At 41.9% G+C, this 20,443-nt stretch overlaps 2 protein-coding genes across 4 annotated transcripts; one reads left to right on the plus strand and one right to left on the minus strand.

The window, feature by feature from the left end:
* The first annotated feature begins 3,492 nt into the window (after positions 1 to 3,492).
* LOC138207269 (Golgi reassembly-stacking protein 1-like) lies at positions 3,493 to 8,237 on the plus strand. Of its 2 annotated transcripts, none has more exons than XM_069164384.1 (9): positions 3,493 to 3,659; positions 4,195 to 4,275; positions 4,423 to 4,626; positions 4,725 to 4,811; positions 4,963 to 5,093; positions 5,359 to 5,581; positions 6,014 to 6,122; positions 6,219 to 6,362; positions 6,451 to 8,237. In XM_069164384.1, exons 1-9 carry the CDS (start codon positions 3,597 to 3,599, stop codon positions 6,939 to 6,941), a joined length of 1,533 nt encoding a protein of 510 aa, XP_069020485.1. In that variant the 5' UTR covers positions 3,493 to 3,596; the 3' UTR covers positions 6,942 to 8,237. The 2 variants fall into 2 exon arrangements, with proteins under 2 accessions (XP_069020485.1, XP_069020486.1); XM_069164385.1 differs by having other exon boundaries at positions 6,478 to 8,237.
* Positions 8,238 to 8,534: 297 nt separating this feature from the next.
* Positions 8,535 to 19,279, minus strand: LOC138207268 (WD repeat-containing protein 48). Of its 2 annotated transcripts, none has more exons than XM_069164383.1 (18): positions 19,203 to 19,279; positions 18,432 to 18,572; positions 17,486 to 17,561; positions 17,169 to 17,381; positions 16,940 to 17,028; positions 15,765 to 15,866; positions 15,458 to 15,682; positions 14,587 to 14,661; positions 14,138 to 14,240; positions 13,946 to 14,043; positions 12,649 to 12,756; positions 12,424 to 12,520; positions 12,239 to 12,334; positions 11,924 to 12,029; positions 11,679 to 11,766; positions 10,650 to 10,726; positions 10,367 to 10,559; positions 8,535 to 10,242 (listed from the first exon to the last, which is right to left on the minus strand). In XM_069164383.1, the coding sequence occupies exons 1-18, from the start codon at positions 19,248 to 19,250 to the stop codon at positions 10,147 to 10,149; spliced, it is 2,031 nt and encodes a 676-aa protein (XP_069020484.1). In that variant the 5' UTR covers positions 19,251 to 19,279; the 3' UTR covers positions 8,535 to 10,146. The 2 variants fall into 2 exon arrangements, with proteins under 2 accessions (XP_069020484.1, XP_069020482.1); XM_069164381.1 differs by having other exon boundaries at positions 17,486 to 17,564.
* Positions 19,280 to 20,443: the final 1,164 nt, after the last annotated feature.

A 20,443-nucleotide genomic window follows, 5' to 3' on the forward strand; every position in this document is an offset into this window, starting at 1 on the left:
CTCAAAAAGAGAGGAAAAAAAAACAACTAAAAATTTGACTATAAGTGGTGACATCAGCCTGAACCTACTAACTAAGTCTGGGAGTACAAAAATGACTTAAATCTAAACTGAGTTTTGGACGAGCCCCCATTATGTTATGACCGGCTCGAAAGTCGCAACATAAGGAGGGACACGACACCAAGTTACATGCAAAATCAAAAGTGACAATTTATTACATAACACGAAACACGCGTAATGTGAGAATCCAACTGAAGACCAGGGTCTGATGACAGGAAGGTGAGAGAGAGCTAGGGTGGAGCAAGGAGGCACTTATATAGGCCAAACCCACACCTTCATCCAGGTGCCCTCTGTCACTCATCAGGGAGCTGCATCTAACCCTCATCCCTGCTTGGGAGGGAAGGAAAGAGAAGAGGTGAGGAAGTTTGAGATGGAGAGGTTGAAGCAAGTACATGAATAGAAAATGAAGGAGCTGGAGTTGAGGTCAAGAGCTGAAACTGTTCAAGCTAATTCTTCCACATCTAGTTCCCGTGCACCTGTGTCCTCTCCTCGTTTTGATGTAGCTAAGAACATAGCTTTAGTTCCTCATTTTTGTGAGAAGGAGGTAGAAATGTACTTTTCCCACTTTGAGCGTGTTGCTACCGGCTTAGCGTGGCCTAAAGAATTCTGGACATTACTGTTGCAGTGTAAAGCTCAGGAAGCTTATTCCTCTTTAACTCTGACCCAAAGCTCAGATTATGACATTGTTAAGGCAGCCATCTTGCATGCCTGAGTTGGCCTACAGAGAGGTTTAGAGGGTATTGTAAGGCTGAGAAGCAGACATTTGTAGAGTTTGCTAGAGAAAAGGAAATGCTTTTCACTAAGTGCACCACCCAGTGAAAAGCATTTCCTTTTCTCTACCACAACCTTTTGTGATGTGCACCACATCACAAAAGGTTGTGACCGAGGTCGAACTTCAGCAGTTGATTCTTCTGAAAGAGTTTATAAATTGTGTCCCTGAAGTGGTGGCCACCTATCTGAGTGAGCAAAGAGTGAATAAAGTGGAGGAGGTTTCTGTGCTTGCAGAAGTCTTGGCTCATAAAACAGTCTTTATTGGCAGAACAGGCAAGACTAAGAGCCTCTCCTCGCACCTTTCGTTTAAGACCTGAAAGCAATGGTTCTCCTTCGGTTCCCACCACAAAGGCTGCAGGTTTTAACCAGGTGAACTCAGAGGATTTTCTTTTATTGCAAAAAGCCTGGTCATGTCATAGCAGACCGTCATGCTCTCAATAAAAAGTCAAAAGCTACTAAGCCTGTAGGGCTAATAGCTTCAGTACCACAGCAGTTGCCCTGTGTAGAAGATGATCCTTGTCAGTCCAATAAAAAACACACTGAGCATGACCCCTTTGCATAACTACCTACCTACCTACCTTTGCACCGTTCTGTATGGAGGGTTCAGTAGCAGTTTCTGATTCTGAGAAGCTCATCCCAATTCGCATCCTTCGGGATACAGGAACCTCTCAGTCCTTGTTTTTGACAGGAGTTTTGCCCCTCTCTGAGAAGACCTCCACTGGTAGCAGTGCTTTAGTCCAAGGATGTGGGGTGATGTGGTTTAAAGCCCCTTTGCATGTTGTGTATTTGCGATCTGGCTTGGTTACAGGTCCTGTAGCAGTGGCTATTCATCACCACCTTCCTGTAGGGGGAGTAGACCTGATTTTGGGTAATGATCTGGCTGGAGGGAAGGTGTTTCCTGCTCCCATTGTTGTGGATAAATCAACAGGCTCTGTAGTTGACAATTACAAGAGTGCTGATCTGTCATCTCAGTTGCCTAAAGTCTTTCCTGCTTGTATTGTAACTCGTGCCCAGTCAAGAAAATATAAAGATGTGGTGAATTTATCTGAACTGCCAGTGGCTCCACCTGGTGACAGTCTAGACTCTGATCCTGATCCTTCTGTAACTTCTGAGTTACTTCAAGATAAGCTCGGCACTAACTCTGTTGTAAATGAGTCTACTGAAGTTAAATAGACCAGTCGTGTCACTGTGCCTGCTGGGCCTGACACACAGCTGAAGGTTGGCAAGGAACAGCTTATAGCAGCCCAGAAGGCTGACCCTTCTTTGGCCAAGTGTATTGCAGCAGTGTTGCCTAAGGATGAGAGTGGTACTACTCATGCCACTTTTTACTGGGAGGATGGTATCCTCATGCATAAGTGGGTTTCTTCTGTTGATGATGACAGTGAGTGGAATACTACTCACCAGATCGTTATCCGCCCTAGCTCTCTTTCACCTTCCTGTCATCAGACCAGATCAGAATAAATTGTCACCTTTGATTTTGCATCTAACGTGGTGTCGTGTCCCTCCTTATGTTGTGACTTTCGAGCCGGTCGTAACAAATGTAATGACAGTGGGGTATGATTCTCTGAGTGCTGAGCCCAGGGTAACTCTGGCTTTATATATATATAAAACACAACAATTCATAGATTCAGTTTGATTTCCAGGATGTAACTAGGTACAGTCCTGCAAAAGATGGTCATAAATGGTCCAGTCATATGCCAAGTTTAGGTTTTGTCTTGTTAGTCTTTAATACAGGAAAAGCAGAGGTGTAACTTTTCACATTAATATGACTTAACACCATCAAGGGTCTCCCTAAAGCATTTCAGTTAGTCTGTATAAATAATACCCAGTAACAGACATGAAAGAAACTGAGTTGTTTGTAGGGTTGTGAATTACATCTGTGCTTTGTATGCTCGGACACGTCCGAATGTCTGCTGTAAAAAAAAAAAAGCTTTCTTCTTGTGGCTGTGTTAATGTACTATCACACATCTGCTATTTTGCATTACCTTTACAAACACTCTCTAACAATATAACCGATTTCACCATTGTGGGGAAAGTAATAAAAGTAATAAAAGTATTCTTATTGTTGGAAAAAAAATTACTCAGAGGCTTGGTTCAAAATCAAACATATCGGACATTTATTCTTGCAAGAAGGAGCAAATACATGTAGTCACTCCTCCGTAGGGCAGCTTTTATACAGTGTGACAAACAGTTGACAGTCACTCCCATTCCCTTTGTATCTGCTTTCATATGGTAATACTGAGTTGGTTGTAGGTCACAAGATGAGTCGGCAATTAGATGCGGAAAGTAAAACAAAAAGGAATCACTTGCAAATAAGAGAAAAAACAGAAGAGACTTTTCGGAGCCACAATGCAAACAAGAGGAAGAGACAAATCTTTTTTTTTCCCATCAATTATCATTGGGAATAATAATAATAATGATGATAATAATAATAATAATAATAATAATAATAATAAATTAGTTCAAAACAGCAGGTACAAAGTACTAGTAATAGTAAATATGAATGTAATATCGACACTGAAACATGAAGTAGCTCTGAAACTATGTATGATAATGACACGAACGCTAAAAATTTGGATAAACATTATTATTGCAGCTGATAATATGCGCGCGTGCGCCGTACCCGCTCCGTCGTGCGTCTCCGTGATTGACAGGAGCGACGCTCGATTGGTTTGGGCTGCAGACAAGATGGCCGCGACGCGTCAACCGTAATCGTTCTCACGTCGTTATTTTCTGATGACAACAATATCGAAGAGTCCCTGACAAACATGGGTTTATCTCAGAGTTCAGAAGTGTCCGAAGGAGGGACGTACGGGTACCACGTGCACGGCGTAAGAGAAGTATTTGAGCCTCCTGTGAACGAGCGGCCGCTCGTTACCACGACATGTTGCTGGATGCTAACAGAGCTAACAACGAGCCGCGGCAGGCCGACGGGTCGAGCCGGATACAGGCTCTGTTTACCTGTTTACCTTGTTTACCTTGTTTACCTGTTTACCTGTTTACCACCCCAGTGATACACTTGAATTAAAGCGTGTAAAAAAACCAAACTACGGCGAGCTCGTTCAGCTCCAACACGTGGTGATCATTTAACAAATCAAACACGTGAAGTTTGAGGAGGTAAATGTTCTCGGGTCACTTTGACCTTTTACAGACAGAATAAATGTGATTCAATTATCAAAAGATTAATCAAAAGATGACAAAAATGTAGAGGTTCACGCTTTTTTGGGTATTTTTTTGGTATTTTGCTGCTCTTCACTGCTTTATGTGATTGTATATTTAACTGTGAGTCTCTATATGAACTCTTTATACTACTACTTTATAGATGGTGTTGAAGTTATATCAAGCCTCCAGTGTTGGTTTTAACAGGTGCAGCCAAATTCCCCTGCGGAGATGGCCGGACTGCAGCCTTTCTTTGACTTCATTTTATCTCTGGACTACAAAAGACTGGTAAGTTTGTTCACAGTTAGAATAATATGAATTTAATTCACCGGTCATTACCCGCCGATAACTAAACCAGAGGAATGTGAGAATGTTAACGTGCTCTGTTGTTGTAATATTTAACATTTTCTGTGTCTTGACTTTCTTGTGTGTCAGAATGAGGAAAATGAGCTGCTAAAGGAGATCCTGAAAGCCAACGTGGAGAGGGCCGTAAAGATGGAGGTGTACAGCACCAAAACCACCAGGGTTCGTGAGCTGGAGGTGGTGCCCAGCAACATGTGGGGAGGGCAGGGTCTGCTGGGGGCCAGCGTTCGCTTCTGCAGCTACCAAGGGGCCAGTGAGAACGTTTGGCACGTGTTGGTGAGCTGCAGCATCAAGAACGATGAAAAAGAAAAACCATCGGTCTGAGTGTGACATCAGACATATACTCATTGTACCGCTGATCTTTTTGTGTTTAGGATGTGGAAGCCAGCTCGCCGGCTGCACTGGCTGGGCTGCAACCCCACACGGACTACATAGTTGGAGCAGATCAGGTGTTGCAAGATGTAAGAGTCATTTCAAAATGATGCATCGCTGCTTACATCAATCGAAAGTTTTGATCACGTGTGGTGTATTACTTGCACACGAGCAAGTAAACGCTGAAGGGCTGCACCTCCATGAACGATCTGTGGTTAATTCAGAGTTTGTGATTTGCAGTCAGAAGACTTCTTCTCGCTGATTGAGGCCCATGAAGGGAAGCCCCTGAAGCTGCTGGTGTACTGCATCCAAACCGATGTCTGCAGAGAAGTGGTGGTTACTCCAAACGGAGCTTGGGGAGGAGAGGGCAGGTATTATGCATTTCACTCAGTCATACTCAGTCATACTGCAGGACTGTTCAGGCTGTGTTTGTTAGTTAGTGGTTTTAGTTAGAAAGATACGTGCAGATAGATGGAACCTGTTCATTCAAACTAACTTGATGTTTTTACTGTTGTACAAAGTTTATTTAAGCAATGAAATGCAAGCTTTAGCTTTATTTTATGTTATTGAGTTTGCGAGCCGTTCATCAATGGCGTTATAGTTGGTCTTGCAGCATTTCAAAATGTTTGTTCTTAGTTTGGGTTGCGGCATCGGTTACGGCTACCTGCACCGAATCCCTGCAAATCCTGACGTATCGACGGTGAAGCCTCCGACCCCTGTTCCTGAGGAGCTGCCCCCTCCAGAGCTGCTCTCTCCAGACCTGCTCTCTCCACAGTTGCCCTCTCCAGAGTTGCCCTCTCCAGAGTTGCCCTCTCCAGAGTTGCCCTCTCCAGAGTTGCCTACACACGGATACACAGAGGTAGATGTTACCCTTCGTGTTGCAACGCCTAACTTCAAACTTGCAGCTACTCGTAGTTCTCCAGTCTCGCAACATCCTGAAACCTTGTTAGTTTACATCAAAGCAAAAAAGACGAGATCGTGTAACATCTCCATAGCAACGAGACTCGGTACTTCTGTCTTAACGAGGCTTTTTCGTAGCTGGATAGAATTTATAGCATCTTAAAACATTGATTGAGGATAGTGATCATGTGTTTCTCGCAGCAGTTGCATTATTAACCACTCGCACCAGGAAATCGCAATAATAAACGCAAATTCAAGCCACATCTGCCCTTTTTGTGGGAGCTTGCTATTTTTTGCAAAATTCCCATGATTTCTCCACAATGAATATCCTCAACAGAAGCTCTGCTGAGCAGCTCATCTTCAGCGTTCATCTCTATCTGTTTGTTTCCAGGCGCCTCTGATGGCACCTTCGAGTTACAGTGAAGACTTGTTAGATGTGGAGAAGATCAGCCTGCAGGAAGATCCTCGTCCTCCACCCATCCAGAGAGTCATGGACCCCGGTCAGTTCGGACACTGTGTGCAGTGATTGAAGAGGATGAGGACCTTCTGCTCACCGTGTTCATGACAATCTTATCAACATGTCTGGTTTTTTTCAGGCTTTTCTGACTCTGAAGTGGCAGCGATGAGCCACGACACTGCAGACTTGGTGGACAGGCTGGATCTGTCCATGTCCTCCATCGACATGACCAACACCTCACTGACCATGCATGAGGAGAAGGACGGTGAAATATCTGGTATTGGTAAGTTCACGAGTCATCGCAGCTTCTTTCATGAATATATCTGGCAAAGGGAAATAATTTGGAAGATAAATGTTTTGTGTTAATGCAGCTCTGTCAACCTCCTCTGTTGCTGCAGAGGAGCTGGAGGACAGCGTCCTGCTCTCACCAGCAGCAGACATCCAGAGTGAGCCACAGGACCTCACCGCCTCTCTCGCGTCCATGGAAACTTGGTTCGATTCAGGCGCCCCACCAGCTGAACCATCTCTCACCGAGTCCACAGACCAACAAAGCTGTCTCATGGAGTCTGGCGAGAGCCAAAGTCCACCTCTGTGTGCGTCGTCTCTTCCCGTGGAGTCCTCGGACCCTCCTTCTGAGCCTTGTGTCCCAGATGAAGACCTTCCCCGCCTGTCTCCCGTCGACCTCATCCCATCCGCTGCGTCCGGTGAGCCGGCCGCTGACGACTGTCCTTCTGACGCCGTGGAGGACGCACTAGGCTCAGTGGAGGAGTCTGCAGAGCCTCCAGATGTGGCTCAGCACCAGTGTGACCGTGAGCACGATGACAACGACGAGGAGGAAGCAGAGGATTTACATTCTGAGTAAGCTTTCATCAGGTCATGCAGGAAGTGCAAACATGCAGAAGTGAAGCTGACAATCACTGGAGGTTTTTAAAGACACATTATATAGCAGTGGTTCTCAACCGGTCCGGCCTCCAGACCCACATTTTCACTTAGTCATCAAGTGACTTACATTTTTGAGCCACTCAAATTTATTTCATTCAAAAAAAAGTTGAGTAATTTACAATGTCTTCATGTATTGTTAAAAACATGAAATAACCCCAAAAGATGTGCTAAAAAAAACAATGAACTAAAAAGGCAGGTATTTATGGTTTCTAAACATATTTAAACTAGTGAGTCTAAGTTGAACTAAAAGAAGTAAAGTCAGACTTATTTAATCCTAAACGTGCTTATAAATGCTGAAGTCAGAGCTGACACCTGATGTGGTTGTTGCTGTGATGACATCGCTGGCAGCAAACTGCTGCTTGACACACACTGTTGTGGGAAAGGCAAGTCCTTCAGAATAAAAGTCCAGCAGCTGAAATGAACTTCAAAATAAAAGTCACTAGACTTCAATGTCATGGAACTTAACCACTGACAACGGTCACTTTGGTCCGCCCCTCAGGATGAGAACACTAATGCGAACGGGGTTTCCAGATTATAATTGCAGCAAAGAGAACTAAAGCTGCGAGCAGCAGTCTTACAGCCATGAACGGCCCTGAGATCCTCGTTCTGGTCACCAGTTGAGAACCACTGTTAAATAGGAAATGCGGAATAGACCGTGGGAAACTTTGCCCTGTCCGGTTTTATATGTCATATTAATTACACTGCGGGCACCAGCTACAGCATTAACATAGAAGAAGAATGGATACGCACTCTGTAGGAACTTCCTATTTGTTTTGTAGGTGAGAATTTTTAGTAATTGCTTATTTGTCAGCCAAAAGAGGTCAAAATGTTCAAAACATTTTTCCTCGCTTGGTTTAAAATTAGATTATACGGGTAATGAAACTTTGCTTCTGACACACTAAGGTGAGAATGACTTGAAAACTTCCAAAGAGAAACACACATTTACTACTGCAAAGCACAGCTGCACCTTCATATTCATAACACTATCAGTTTTTGAAGCTGTTTAAATTTAAGTCTTTCCAGGATGCACTGTTGCATCTGTTATGTTTTAGAGACGCATTGTTTGAATAATGATTACCCACATCAGAGGATGCGGGGCACTTTAAATCGACGTCCTGTGTTGGATTTTAAAGGGCTTGTGTTGCTGTGTAATGAGGGAAATATTTGTCCCATTTGTGCTGAATTAAAAGCGTTAGTATGTGTTTTTACACCAGAATCTGGGAGGTCAGTACGTTTTCAACACTGTCTTTGATTAGATTTATTTTTTAGATCATTAGCTTGTGAGACATTTTTACTGTTGTATAGTTAGCTTTCTGCCCCCAGTTTATTCAACACTATTTTCACCTTGTAATTTGTGGTATCTATGCAACAGGCAACATGTCCATTATGTAAATCTAAAAGAAAAGCATTCGACAAGTCTGGTGACGTAGTAATACTCTGGTCTTTTTAGGGGGCTTCTTATTGTCAAAGTAGGTGCTACTGTGTAAAATAAGGAAAAGTATTTTTGCAGATATTTTATCAATGAATTGTATGTTTTATTAGGAATGAGTGCAGAGTCTTTTGATGAATGTGAAATGGGTGAATCGTTGATGGTTAAACAATCATATCACTTAAAAAAAAAAAAAAAGTCCCTTGTTTTTCTTGTTTCACACTCATCATCTGAACACATTACAACTCAAGAAACATCCATTTATAATCCCCATAAATCTGTCTTTGTTAAACCATTCCAATTTATTTCTCTGAATGCCTAAAATATACATATTTCACAAATTATTACAACAAGGGATATTGCAGTGTTATGGCCTAATTACGGTACACATCCTGGTTTTGGCCAATTAGAGCTCACTCGATGGCGTTGCACACACGCACACACACACTCGTGGCAAAATTAACAAAGAAAAGATCTTTTCTGCTTGGTGCTGCACACCGAGAGAGAAGTAGGTGTTAGCGTTTTATTTCACTTTGGTGAATTTCCCACAGTGGTTGAATGTTCATGTGTTCGATCGGATGAGATTCCCCTTCAAGTTTTATTTATGTTCCATTGCACTCCTATTGAATCTAAATGAAATATACATTAGGAGCAGCCCTCACTGTCACCAGTCACTGCTCCCGAGCCAAACACAGAGCATGTAAGCATGAGTTATTAAAGATATATACCTTATATATAATTTTCCAATTGCAGAGATGACTTGGGCGACTACCAACATTTTTAAACTGCAATTTCCAAGTTGCAGTGGACACAACAAATGCTTAATATCCAAGTTAAAGTTACCTTCATGATCATGAATGTGCTCTAGGGTTTTGGAAAAATAACTATCGTTTTTTTTAAAGTAAACTGTACAAGAACAGAATAAAACTGCTGCAAAACAAAAAGAAAGTCATTTAAATCAACAATGTTGTACACATATTTACAAAAAAAAAGAAAAAAAAAAAGGACATTCATTCCATTGAGAAGAGCACAGCTAAAAATCAAAGACAAGTGCTTCTGTCGATGAGGTTCAAGCTCTGCCATAATTAGATGTCGAAGCCGAGGTTAAGTTCAAGTTAAGATGTCGACAACAGAACGGATGAAGAGTTTTTTGAGGGACTGTGACGCTACCCGGAGACCAGGTGTACTCCTACACTGGTGGAGCTGCTGAGACAGGTGAGGAGTGTTCAAAGAACGAGGACAGTTTCTGGAATGTACTAGAACAGTCTACTACATCCATGTGCACACGCACGCACGCACTCAGACACGTACTGTAACTTCGGTCGCTTCAAAATAAAATGCCAATCAGAAGGAAAGAAAAACAGCAGCCAAACGATCTAAAAAATAAAATAAAAAAAAATGAAAGGTTGTTCCGACCTGTTGGAGAAAACATGAACGTCCATTCTTCAAACTGTAAAAAAACAAAAACAATAGGGACCACTTATCTCCAGGTGACTGTTGGCTGCGCCGGCCTGTTCTGCTTAGTTCCCTATGATACACCATGAGCCACGTCCTCACACTTGTTACTGGATTCTCATTGATACTGCGAGTCTTGACCACACAATAGGGTTTAGGGTACTACATGTCAGAGGTGGGTGGTGATTGGCAAATGACAAAGAGTTCTGGGTTTGTTTTTTTTTTTTAAAAATGCTGACTTTCACGTGGACTTCTGCCTATAGTGAAGCGTCAAGTCCCCTCCGCTCTTCCAGATAAAATGTTTAACTGTTCGCAGGTCCATGTTGGGATCTAGAACCTGGTCGAAAGATTAAAAAGGACAACAAGGTTAATGAAAGGAAGTTCTGCTACCTGCATGCTTGATGCCTCTACAGGAGTTGAAACTGGACACGTTCAGGAAAGAAAAGCGTCAGCGTGCCCACCTGGTCTTGACACATGAGCTCGATCTTCTCTTCGGCTAGCATGGCCATGTCCTCCTCCTTCTCCTGCTCCCCGGGTTTGTCGTTGGCCGAGGAGCTGGTGGTCTGAGACTCGTTGTCCAGGTTGATGATCTTCTCGTAAACGTGCTCCATCACCTTCCTCACCTGGAGCATGTCGCTGGCCGAGAGTCGGTCTCTGCACAACACACAGGAGGTAGAACCGTCAGCTCTGACCGGGTCGGTTGAATTCATGTCGGTACAGCTCGTACTAAAATCACAAACTCACTTTTTTAGAGTTTTTGCACCAGAGGAAGAATGCGGCTGGAGGTAGAACGGGATTTTGTTGAATTTGGGCATATTTTTCTGGAACAGAAGAAGGAGGATCAAACATGTCAATCAAATCATTTAAAAATTTAAAAAAAATGGTTCTTTCTTGGAAAAACAATGATAAAACCTGAAGAAACCTAAAGTTTTCAAAGATTTCTTATTTTTCATATCGTTACAATAAAAGTAGTTAATAAACACAAAATGCACTTCGATGAGTTCTTCTGATTGTAATTAAATGCAGAGTTTCTAAAACATGCTATTTGGCTGACCTCAGTGTCTTATCTACTACAGTACATAGCAAACGGGATATTTAGAGGGATAATTACTGATGAGCTGATGCTTCCTGAACGTATGACGATGCATGTTTTATATCTTTACTGTTCAATTGCTCATTAACACCTGACATGTCACAGGTATAAATAAACTGAATTCCATTTCGCCGTGTCAGCGTCGGTCCTGGTACGGAGCCGTCTGGCTGACTTACTGAAATACCTGAACTTAACGTAGTAATCAATTATCAACATCTCAGCTTTTAAACCTATATTTAACTCAAGGAACTACTCGTCACCGTGAGACACTTTGTCATACAAACTTGGAAGTAAAAACACTTTGGCTGCTCGTTTAAATCTCCAAACTAAATGCAGGACTTGTTTTTCTCTTTGTAACCCTTCACAACACCAGAAATCATGATTTCCTTCCTACAAGCTTCTAAACCAGTGGTTTGGTAAAACGCATTGTGGACGGGATTCAAACTGTCCAGGCCACATTTACAATGAAGTATTTTGTTGGCTTGTCTGAGCGAAATACACACGAGCACTTGAGCTTTCTAATTATATAAAGTTAGTATGTGATGCAAGTGAGAGAAGATAAAAGAAAAGGGAAGAAGGGAGACAAAGTGGAAGGTGTGAAGTGAAGGAGGGATTTGAGAAATGCAAATAAGTAGATCATCTATGTGCAAAACATTAAAAAACCCAGCAGTAATACTTACATCTACAGTTATATCAATAACCCACTGAGGGACTGTCTCGTTCAGCAGCATGGACTCAGTCTCTCCTCCTGAATCTCTACAAAGCAACCTGCAGTATGGAAACACAACATCAGAGACGACGCAGAGGTGCAATCAATGAGTCGACTTAACATTTCTGATGATACAAGATGATGTCACGGGGCCCACAGCAGCTTCCCACATTTACATTTGATCTTCTCGGACACATTGAGTTGGAGAGACCGTACCTAAAAAGAGTTCGGCCTCCCGCCTCCCCGAAGATGACGGGCGTGTGCGGTGGCACCTGGAAGTATCCATTTCCTTTCTGGACCCGGGTCTCCTGCTCTCCGTTCACTGTGGACACGAGCACATAATCCTACTATGAGACAAACTGAGTGGCAGCGTTTACCGACGTCAGCAAGGCGTGCAGCCAACTCATGATGGGGCCAAGTGGATAAAAAGACAAGCGGAAAAACGACACGCCTGAATGCCGTTCCCCGATGGATCGGATGTTTGATCATTTTAGGAGAATAATCCAGAGAATGAACAGAGAGTCTCTTTACCGTGGTTCACCTCGTTCTCCTCCTCATCCATGGGGTTGATGCGAGTCCTGGGCCAGAACTCCAGCAGAGCCTGGAGCAGGAGTCCACCCAGGTTCACTACAAGGAGAAACAGGCGGACTCGTTACATTAGAGGTTTAGCTCGGCGTTATTTAAAACGTACTTACATATAAAATGTGTTATCTTACACTTTGGGTCGGATCCATCAGAGCTGGAAAAGCCGGCGTCCTTTGCGGACACCCAGGCAGCGAAGCAGTCGCTCTCATCCAGAGTGATGGTGAGCATCTATTGAAAAAAAACAAACCACAAGTATCAGATGCACGAACCAAACGACAGAAGAACCTCTGAGTGGGAAAAAGTCTCAACTGTAACAGCCAATGAAAAGCTCCTTCATTTCCTGGTTTGCAGCTCACCCCCGTTTTCAGATCCACAGAGAACCAATTTGGCACGTAGACCATCTTGAAGCGTTTTTTAATCTCTTCATCAAATTCCACTTTCCCCAAGTCTTCACCTTTGCAAGCCTGGAGGTAAAAAAAACAAAAAAACAAGGTCAATTCAAAGCACAGAGACCAGCAGGAGTGTCTTCAGAGTTTTCTTTAAGTCTGCAGTGATTGATCAGGACATTCAGGCCAATTACACCAAATAACCGTCGCTGTGTTTCCACCAAAAGACTAATGTGTGAGAACTTTCCAAAGAACATAAAGGTTCCTTCAGTCCTTCTGTCATCTCGTATCCACCTCAACCAAAAGGCCCACAAACATCAGACCAATCAGTCCGCTGACAGTCCGAGTGATGGCTCTTCTTCTGCAAACGACCCGACACGACATGGCAGACTATGTAGCTCAGGAGTGTTGCCCAACATGGAGGGTCGGATCGGATCGGATCGGGTCGGGACACAGAGACTCGACTTTGATCCACAGAACTTTACAGAGAGTTCACATAGGCACAATTACTCATCGTCCTTTAATGCTATTAATTGGTCAGTAGGTGGTCTACAAAGGAGAGGAATTATCATCACTGAAGGAATTAAACAATGAACACACAGAAATTACTTTCCAAAAAGTAATAAAGTGATCAACATGAAAGCATATGAAGTTCCTCTCGGTAGTCAGCAGTGAGCTTAAGTCTGTACATCGTAGATATATTCAAATACTGTTTGAGGAAGCTGAATGCTGACAGTTTCTACAGAGCTTAGCCAGCAAACTGAACACGGCTCTCTGACCACAGGTGAGACTGACTGCAGCTAACGCCAAGCAACAAACAGCCAATCAGAGTCCAACTCACTCTCATTAACACTAATATCACATACACAAATTCTATAAGAGCTAACTGGCATTAATCTCTGCACAACACGGGTTTAATTCATTATAAATCCTTCCAGTGACCATCTGAAGAGACTGTATGCTGGAGCAGAGGGGATTTCCTGGGGTTGCCATGGGGATTAATTCGCTTGCAATGCTGCTAATGACTGATTGCATTTGCAGCTTTTATTTTTTAATGGCTAAGTGGAAAATTAGTGCGCACAACCAACAAACAACATTCAGCATTGCAAGCCACACTAAAGTTCCTGTTTTTAAAAAAAAAAAAAAAAAAGGATTTAATGAGGGCAAAATAATCCCTCTGCCGAGTCCAAAACAAAAGCAGATGGAATTACAATTTGAACACAGTTATTAAATATTTGAAGTATCTTAACAGCAGGGTGCAGTTTACCTTTAGGACATCCCAAAAAGCCACATTGTTGTTGGTATCTTTGGTGAGTATGTGTCGCTTGTCATTGAGAATGTGGCACTGGATAATACTGGCACCTCCTGCAGACACAGTAAACACATTTTACTCAACACAAATGTTGGAGGAGGTGATTTGGAGACTCGTGTAGTGTTCAGATAAAAAGGCCAAGATTACCCTTGATGACTTGTTCAGGCTGAGTACACAGCGGTGTCAGAGGGGTGCTGCAGTCGTTGTCGTACTCCCCTGATGATCGGAAGTTGTGCATTCCCTTTAGAGACTACACACACACGCGCACACACACACACACACACGCACACACACACGCGCACACACGCGCACACACACGCGCAGACACACAGAGGGAGAATAATGATTATTACAGACCACCTTGGATTTTAATAATCGCTTCCTCACTCTTCGTCGCAGCTCCAGCTCTGATTAATGAAATGCAATTATCTTTCGTGTATCACCCACACGATCGCAAAGCTGGTTTAACATTTTACACGAGTTGCAGGAGGATCAGGGCTCAATAGCTTTAGGCGTGGCTCCGCGAACGAGCTTCATTCGAGACTTCATTACGTTGACAGCGGACCGGTGATCTCAGAGGTGTCACGCATGCCTACCCATTTATTAACGGATGACTTGGTGGTGGAGACCCAGATTGCTGGAGGTGGGTCAGCAGATCTGTCCAATTCCATCTGACCGAAAGAGAAAGAAAGCACAAAGGTTGAGTGACTCCCAATGGTTAGCGATGAGCACAGGAATGACTGAGGAGAATGTTGGGACTTTACTCAGAAATGGTTTTTAAACTTCTTTTTACCTTTTAATTCAACAATACCAACAACTTTTCTTAAAATAAGTGCCGTTACTGTTAACAAAGCATAAAAAGGACAAAGAGAAACCAAAAATAAAACAATCACATATGTGACGAGACTTCGGGGAATAAAATGAAAGAAGACTAAACATAAAGTACCAGAACTTCCATCTGCATTGACAGAAAACGCCAGTTTAAAGCCGAGCCTGAACAATCACAGACGGATCAGTACGGCCGACAACATAATGCAGAAAAAGATGCTTAGCGTCAAGAACAAATTTGAATGGTTTGGTTAAACATGTTTACGAGTCCCAGTGCAGTTTAATGATTCAGTGCACTGAGGACAGTAAGAACGATAAACTATAAAAATCCTGCCTCCATTACATCGCTTTGTCAAAAGTGTTTGATAATCACCTGCGGATTCGTCACAAAATGTATTTACATATCCTGTATATATACATATTTATAAAAAGAACGTCAGCCGATGTATTGCTATCAAATTTTCCTATTTACTAATATCTATATTGAGTATCGGTAGGAGAGTAGAGAGCACCTACTAGTCGGTATACAGACAAGACATGAACTGTTCAATAATAGACCTTCAAAATGAAAACGTATTATTATAAAAAGAATTACAGGTTTATTAACCTGCTCCAGATTAAAGTGTTGTGACTTCTTACTTTGAGCACCGGGGCTTTCTCCTCACAGATGAGCACGCGGATGTCTGGGTTACGCAGGTCGGTGCAGTAGATCTTCTTGTCTCGGCCTCCTGAGTAGACGTGCGTGAAGGCCTCGTTGACCTGCAGGGCCCAAACCCCTTCATCGTGCACCCGGTAGGTGGCGATACACCGCTGCTGGCCGAGGGACCAAAGACGAATGGTCCCGTCTGAGCTGCCCGATAGGCACTGCGTGGGAAAGGACAGCAAAAGTTTAGATATTAAAATACTTCTGGTTAACAGCTGCCACGTTTGAGAGATCGTCACTCACCTGAGTGCCATCTCGGTTGAGCAGCAGCGACTTGACGTTGTCGGTGTGACCTTTTAGCTTCATCAGTTTTGCACATGTTCGGGGATCCCACACTCTCAGGACCTGAAGAGAGAAAGTACGAGGGGAATGATGCCGGGCACTTCTTTACTACACTTATATGCATAATATTGTAGGTCGAATTTCTATGATCATTTCATGCCACTATTGTCGTTTGAGCCTAATAATTAGAGCCTGACTTTATTGGCCTCGGTATTGGAGTATATGCTGCCTCCACTATATATCTGTGTCACAAGTGTTCAACATGTTTGATAATCACATTTGAGGGCTAATTACACAAAATGGGTCTTTGCTGCCTAAAATCGTTATCATCCACAAATATCCAGTGTTGGTCAGGCTCTACTAGTCATAGACTAATACTACACATACACCTCATGAAGAAGAGATGTTTATTTGGCTGTGGTGTTTGGCTTTGCAACAAACTCCATGATGTTAATACGGTTGGTCAAATATTGAAAGTGAAGCGCTTCCAAGCGATAAACGGTTGTTTGGTGGCGCTAATTCTCCGCTCATCTGCCTTTAGACCGCAGCAGAAGTAGGAGGCGTATTGAGATGGTGGAAGAAGTGAATATGATGTGACATTTCTGTTAGTTTCATCCAGCTGTGTTTTTACAGATGAATGCAGATTAGTGGAAACACCTGTAACGATTATGCAAAATGATTACAGCGGACTCAAATAATCCTGAACAGACGATTACGTATTAAATGCAACAGGCAAATGTTTTATATAAAACTGATCTTGTGTTAACAGGAAATTTCTAATGAATGAGTGTAATGACTTGTATGCATTATTTTCCTTACACTCATGAATCTGAAGAGTTCCCTAACATCCAAAATGTTTATTCAACCTGCAATAACACTCGCACCAATCTCAGATCTTCTTTGTGTAGTCTAAACAACATGAGGAAATCAAACCGAGACATAAACAGTATTTAATAATTCAGGGAATTTGACTGCACATCTGTCATTCAGATATATTGTTAAATCTGGTTTCAGGCTAAAACCGAATATCCCAGCGAAGATGTTAACTTGATAAGTGAAATAACCAAAGTGTTGTTTAAAATCTGGTGTAATATTCTATTTGTCTGTACACGTGTGATACTGGTGAAAACCCAAACCTTTTCTGTGGATCCAGAAACAATGACCGTGCCCATCTGGTTCATAGCCAGACTGTAGATCGAGTCCTTGTTCCCACTGAGTGACGACGCTGTTGGAGACAAACTGTAGTGAGTCCAAAGTTACAGACTATCACGCGTCAGCCACTCGAAACTACACATTCATCAAAACCTTTGGAGCGAAGAGGTTCAGAAATGGTCACGACTGTCACAGAGTAAAACCTTTACTCACTGGTGACGGTGTTGTTGGAAGCAGTGAGTGCCGTTAGTGTGTTCACATCCCAAAGGAAGATCTGCCGGTCCAGACCTGCTGACGCCACCAGCTCCTTGTCCTTAGCGTAGGCCAGAGCTTTCACGTAGTCCTTGTGTGTTCGTAACGTCGACATACAAAACCCTTTATGCGCGTTCCATACTTTGACTGTTGTGTCTGATGAAGCAGATATCACTGAAAAAAGAAGAGCGGCAGTCAAAAAAGCAGAAGGTGAAAGAACGTATTGGAGGCTATCGTGCACAAAAGAGGAAAAACGTCTGCCAGTGATTGAAACTCACATGTTTTCCCATTGCAACAGAGGACTATGTCATTGACCCAGTCTGTGTGATGCTCCATAGATGCAATGTAGGGGTCCTGCTGCAATAACAGGGGAAACAACATTAAGAAAAAGTGATACCTAGATAGAAGGGGGGGACATCCATGTTTTATAATGAGCGTAGAGAACATCATACCCAAAACTATGAGGGTGTTAAAGTCCCATCGGGGAGAGATATTGGAACACCGATTTACAGGGAAGCCTGGTAATCATGGTGATCGATAGCTCGAGGCGTGCGGACACGCCCGGTTTCAGTTAAAATGCCTCGTGGGTAATACTGGACTCCATCACAAATGTCAAGGAGATGCAGCGCATGTGATGTGACTGCAACACGGTACACGATACCTGGTTGGATATTGTCTTGTATTACCATCATCCTGGAAACAGAGCTTACTTAAACATATTTGGTACATTACCAACAAGGTGCTAACCTGTCTGTGTGGGAGGAACCAGCCCCCAAAACAGGAAGCAGGATCATACAGACGTATGAGAAGTTAAAAGAGAAAGTTATCTTTAGAGAGATGAACTGACCAGAGGAGCTTCTTATGAGCCGCTTAATCACAGAATTAATAATAGTTTAGATATCTACCCTAATTGGAAATGAGCACCATGATGATCAATATTTGGGTGATCCACCCCTGTGGATATACTATATAATGGTTTGTTCTTCGTGGTTGAACACCAGGTGTAATGTGGCTGAGACATAGTCCGTTTTAGACCTTTTTTTTTATTATTTTGTACATTTTGGAACGTATGTAAAATACTGAAAATGTCATTTTTAAAAAATAAATAAATAATCAAATCACAAAAATATAAAAAGTAGTGTATGTGACGACATCTGCCCATAAAACGAGTCGACCATGAGTTTAAATATCTTGGAGGAGGAGGTGGAGGAGGAGGAGGTGTACTTTGTGCTGGTAGACGCTCCATATCCGGATGATCGAGTCCCTCCCAGCGGTGAAGAGCCGGTTCAGCGCGGGGTCGAGCTGCAGAGCGTTCACCCCATTCCGGTTGTACTTCTCCACCTCATCTCTAATGACGTACGACACCTGAAGCACAGAGGTCAAAGGTCAGACTCCCTCCTCCACCTCCTCCACCCACTTTCCTTTAAGTGCACCTGCACGGTCGGGACGTGAGGAGACACACACACACACACACACACACACACACACACACACGTGTCGGGGGGGATAATTAAACGCGGTTTCATATTTACAACGCACGCGTTCAGTAATCACAACGCGCGTTCACGTGACAGCAGCGTGCACGAGAAACCCCCCCTCGAGACACGCGCCAGCAATTAGACGGAGCCCGGATGCAGCGTCGCTTCGCCAACACCGTAACAGCTGGAAACCACAGCTGAGACGAGCACCGACGAACGCGCGCGATCACCGGGGAGATTTGTATCGATCTCGTGACGCGTTTCACGCGCAGCTTGGAGAGTTGTTTACAAAAGCACGAGGTCGTTTCGACGCAGCCGTTAGCGGGAGGCGCTAACACCTCACGTCAAGCTAAGCTAGCTCGGTTAGCCAGCTCGAGTCGTGACAGACGGCAGCGCGCCGCCCCGTCCCGGGAGCTTTTTTCTGTCTTCCCGGTGTTGGCGAAGCGCTTCTTTAAGACGAAGACTCCGATTTCGTCGTTGCCACACACTTTTCAACAACGCAAATCGCATCGTTTACCTGCACTTTCCTCCGCCCAGCAGCATTCTGCCTGTGATGCGTGGCCATCTTGCATGTTGACAGTCAACTCATGTGATGCTACATCCGGGGACAAAAAGAGAGAGAGAGAGAGAGAGAGAGAGAGAGAGAGCACATACCGCAGAGCTTTATGGGAAATGTAGTTTTACAGCGCCCTTCACTTTGTCCAGTAATCAGTTTTGACCAGAGTCAGATGGACATTTATCATGACGCCGTATTTTAGCATCAGACATGGCTGCAGGTTTTATATGACCTCAAACTGAGAAATAAAGTAGAACTGCACCTCTATTATAACATGTATTATATTATAACATATATTATATTATAACATATATTATATTATAACATATATTCTATTATAACAGATATTATATTCTATTATAACAGATATTATAACATATATTCTATTATAACAGATATTATATTATAACATATATTATATTCTATTATAACAGATATTATATTATAACATATATTATATTATAACATATATTATATTATAACATATATTCTATTATAACAGATATTATATTCTATTATAACAGATATTATATTATAACATATATTCTATTATAACAGATATTATATTATAACATATATTCTATTATGACATATATTATATTATATTATAACATGTATTATATTATAACATATATTATATTATAACATATATTCTATTATAACAGATATTATATTATAACATATATTATATTATAACATATATTATATTCTATTATAACAGATATTATATTATAACATATATTCTATTATGACATATATTATATTATATTATAACAGATATTATATTATAACATATTCTATTATAACAGATATTATATTATAACATATTCTATTATAACATATATTCTATTATAACATATATTCTATTATATTATAACATATATTCTATTATAACATATATTATATTATATTATAACATATATTCTATTATAACAGATATTATAACAGATATTATATTATAACATATATTCTATTATAACATATATTCTATTATAACAGATATTCTATTATAACATATATTCTATTATAACATTTATTATAACAGATATTCTATTATAACATATATTCTATTATAACAGATATTATAACAGATATTATATTACAACATATATTCTATTATAACATATTCTATTATAACATATATTCTATTATAACATATATTCTATTATAACATATATTGTATTATAACAGATATTCTATTA

The sequence above is a fragment of the Embiotoca jacksoni genome, unplaced genomic scaffold (genome assembly GCF_022577435.1).
Source record: "Embiotoca jacksoni isolate LCO1_2020_lvr unplaced genomic scaffold, fEmbJac1.0.p SCAF_31, whole genome shotgun sequence".
In the NCBI taxonomy this organism is placed as follows: Eukaryota; Metazoa; Chordata; class Actinopteri; family Embiotocidae; genus Embiotoca; species Embiotoca jacksoni.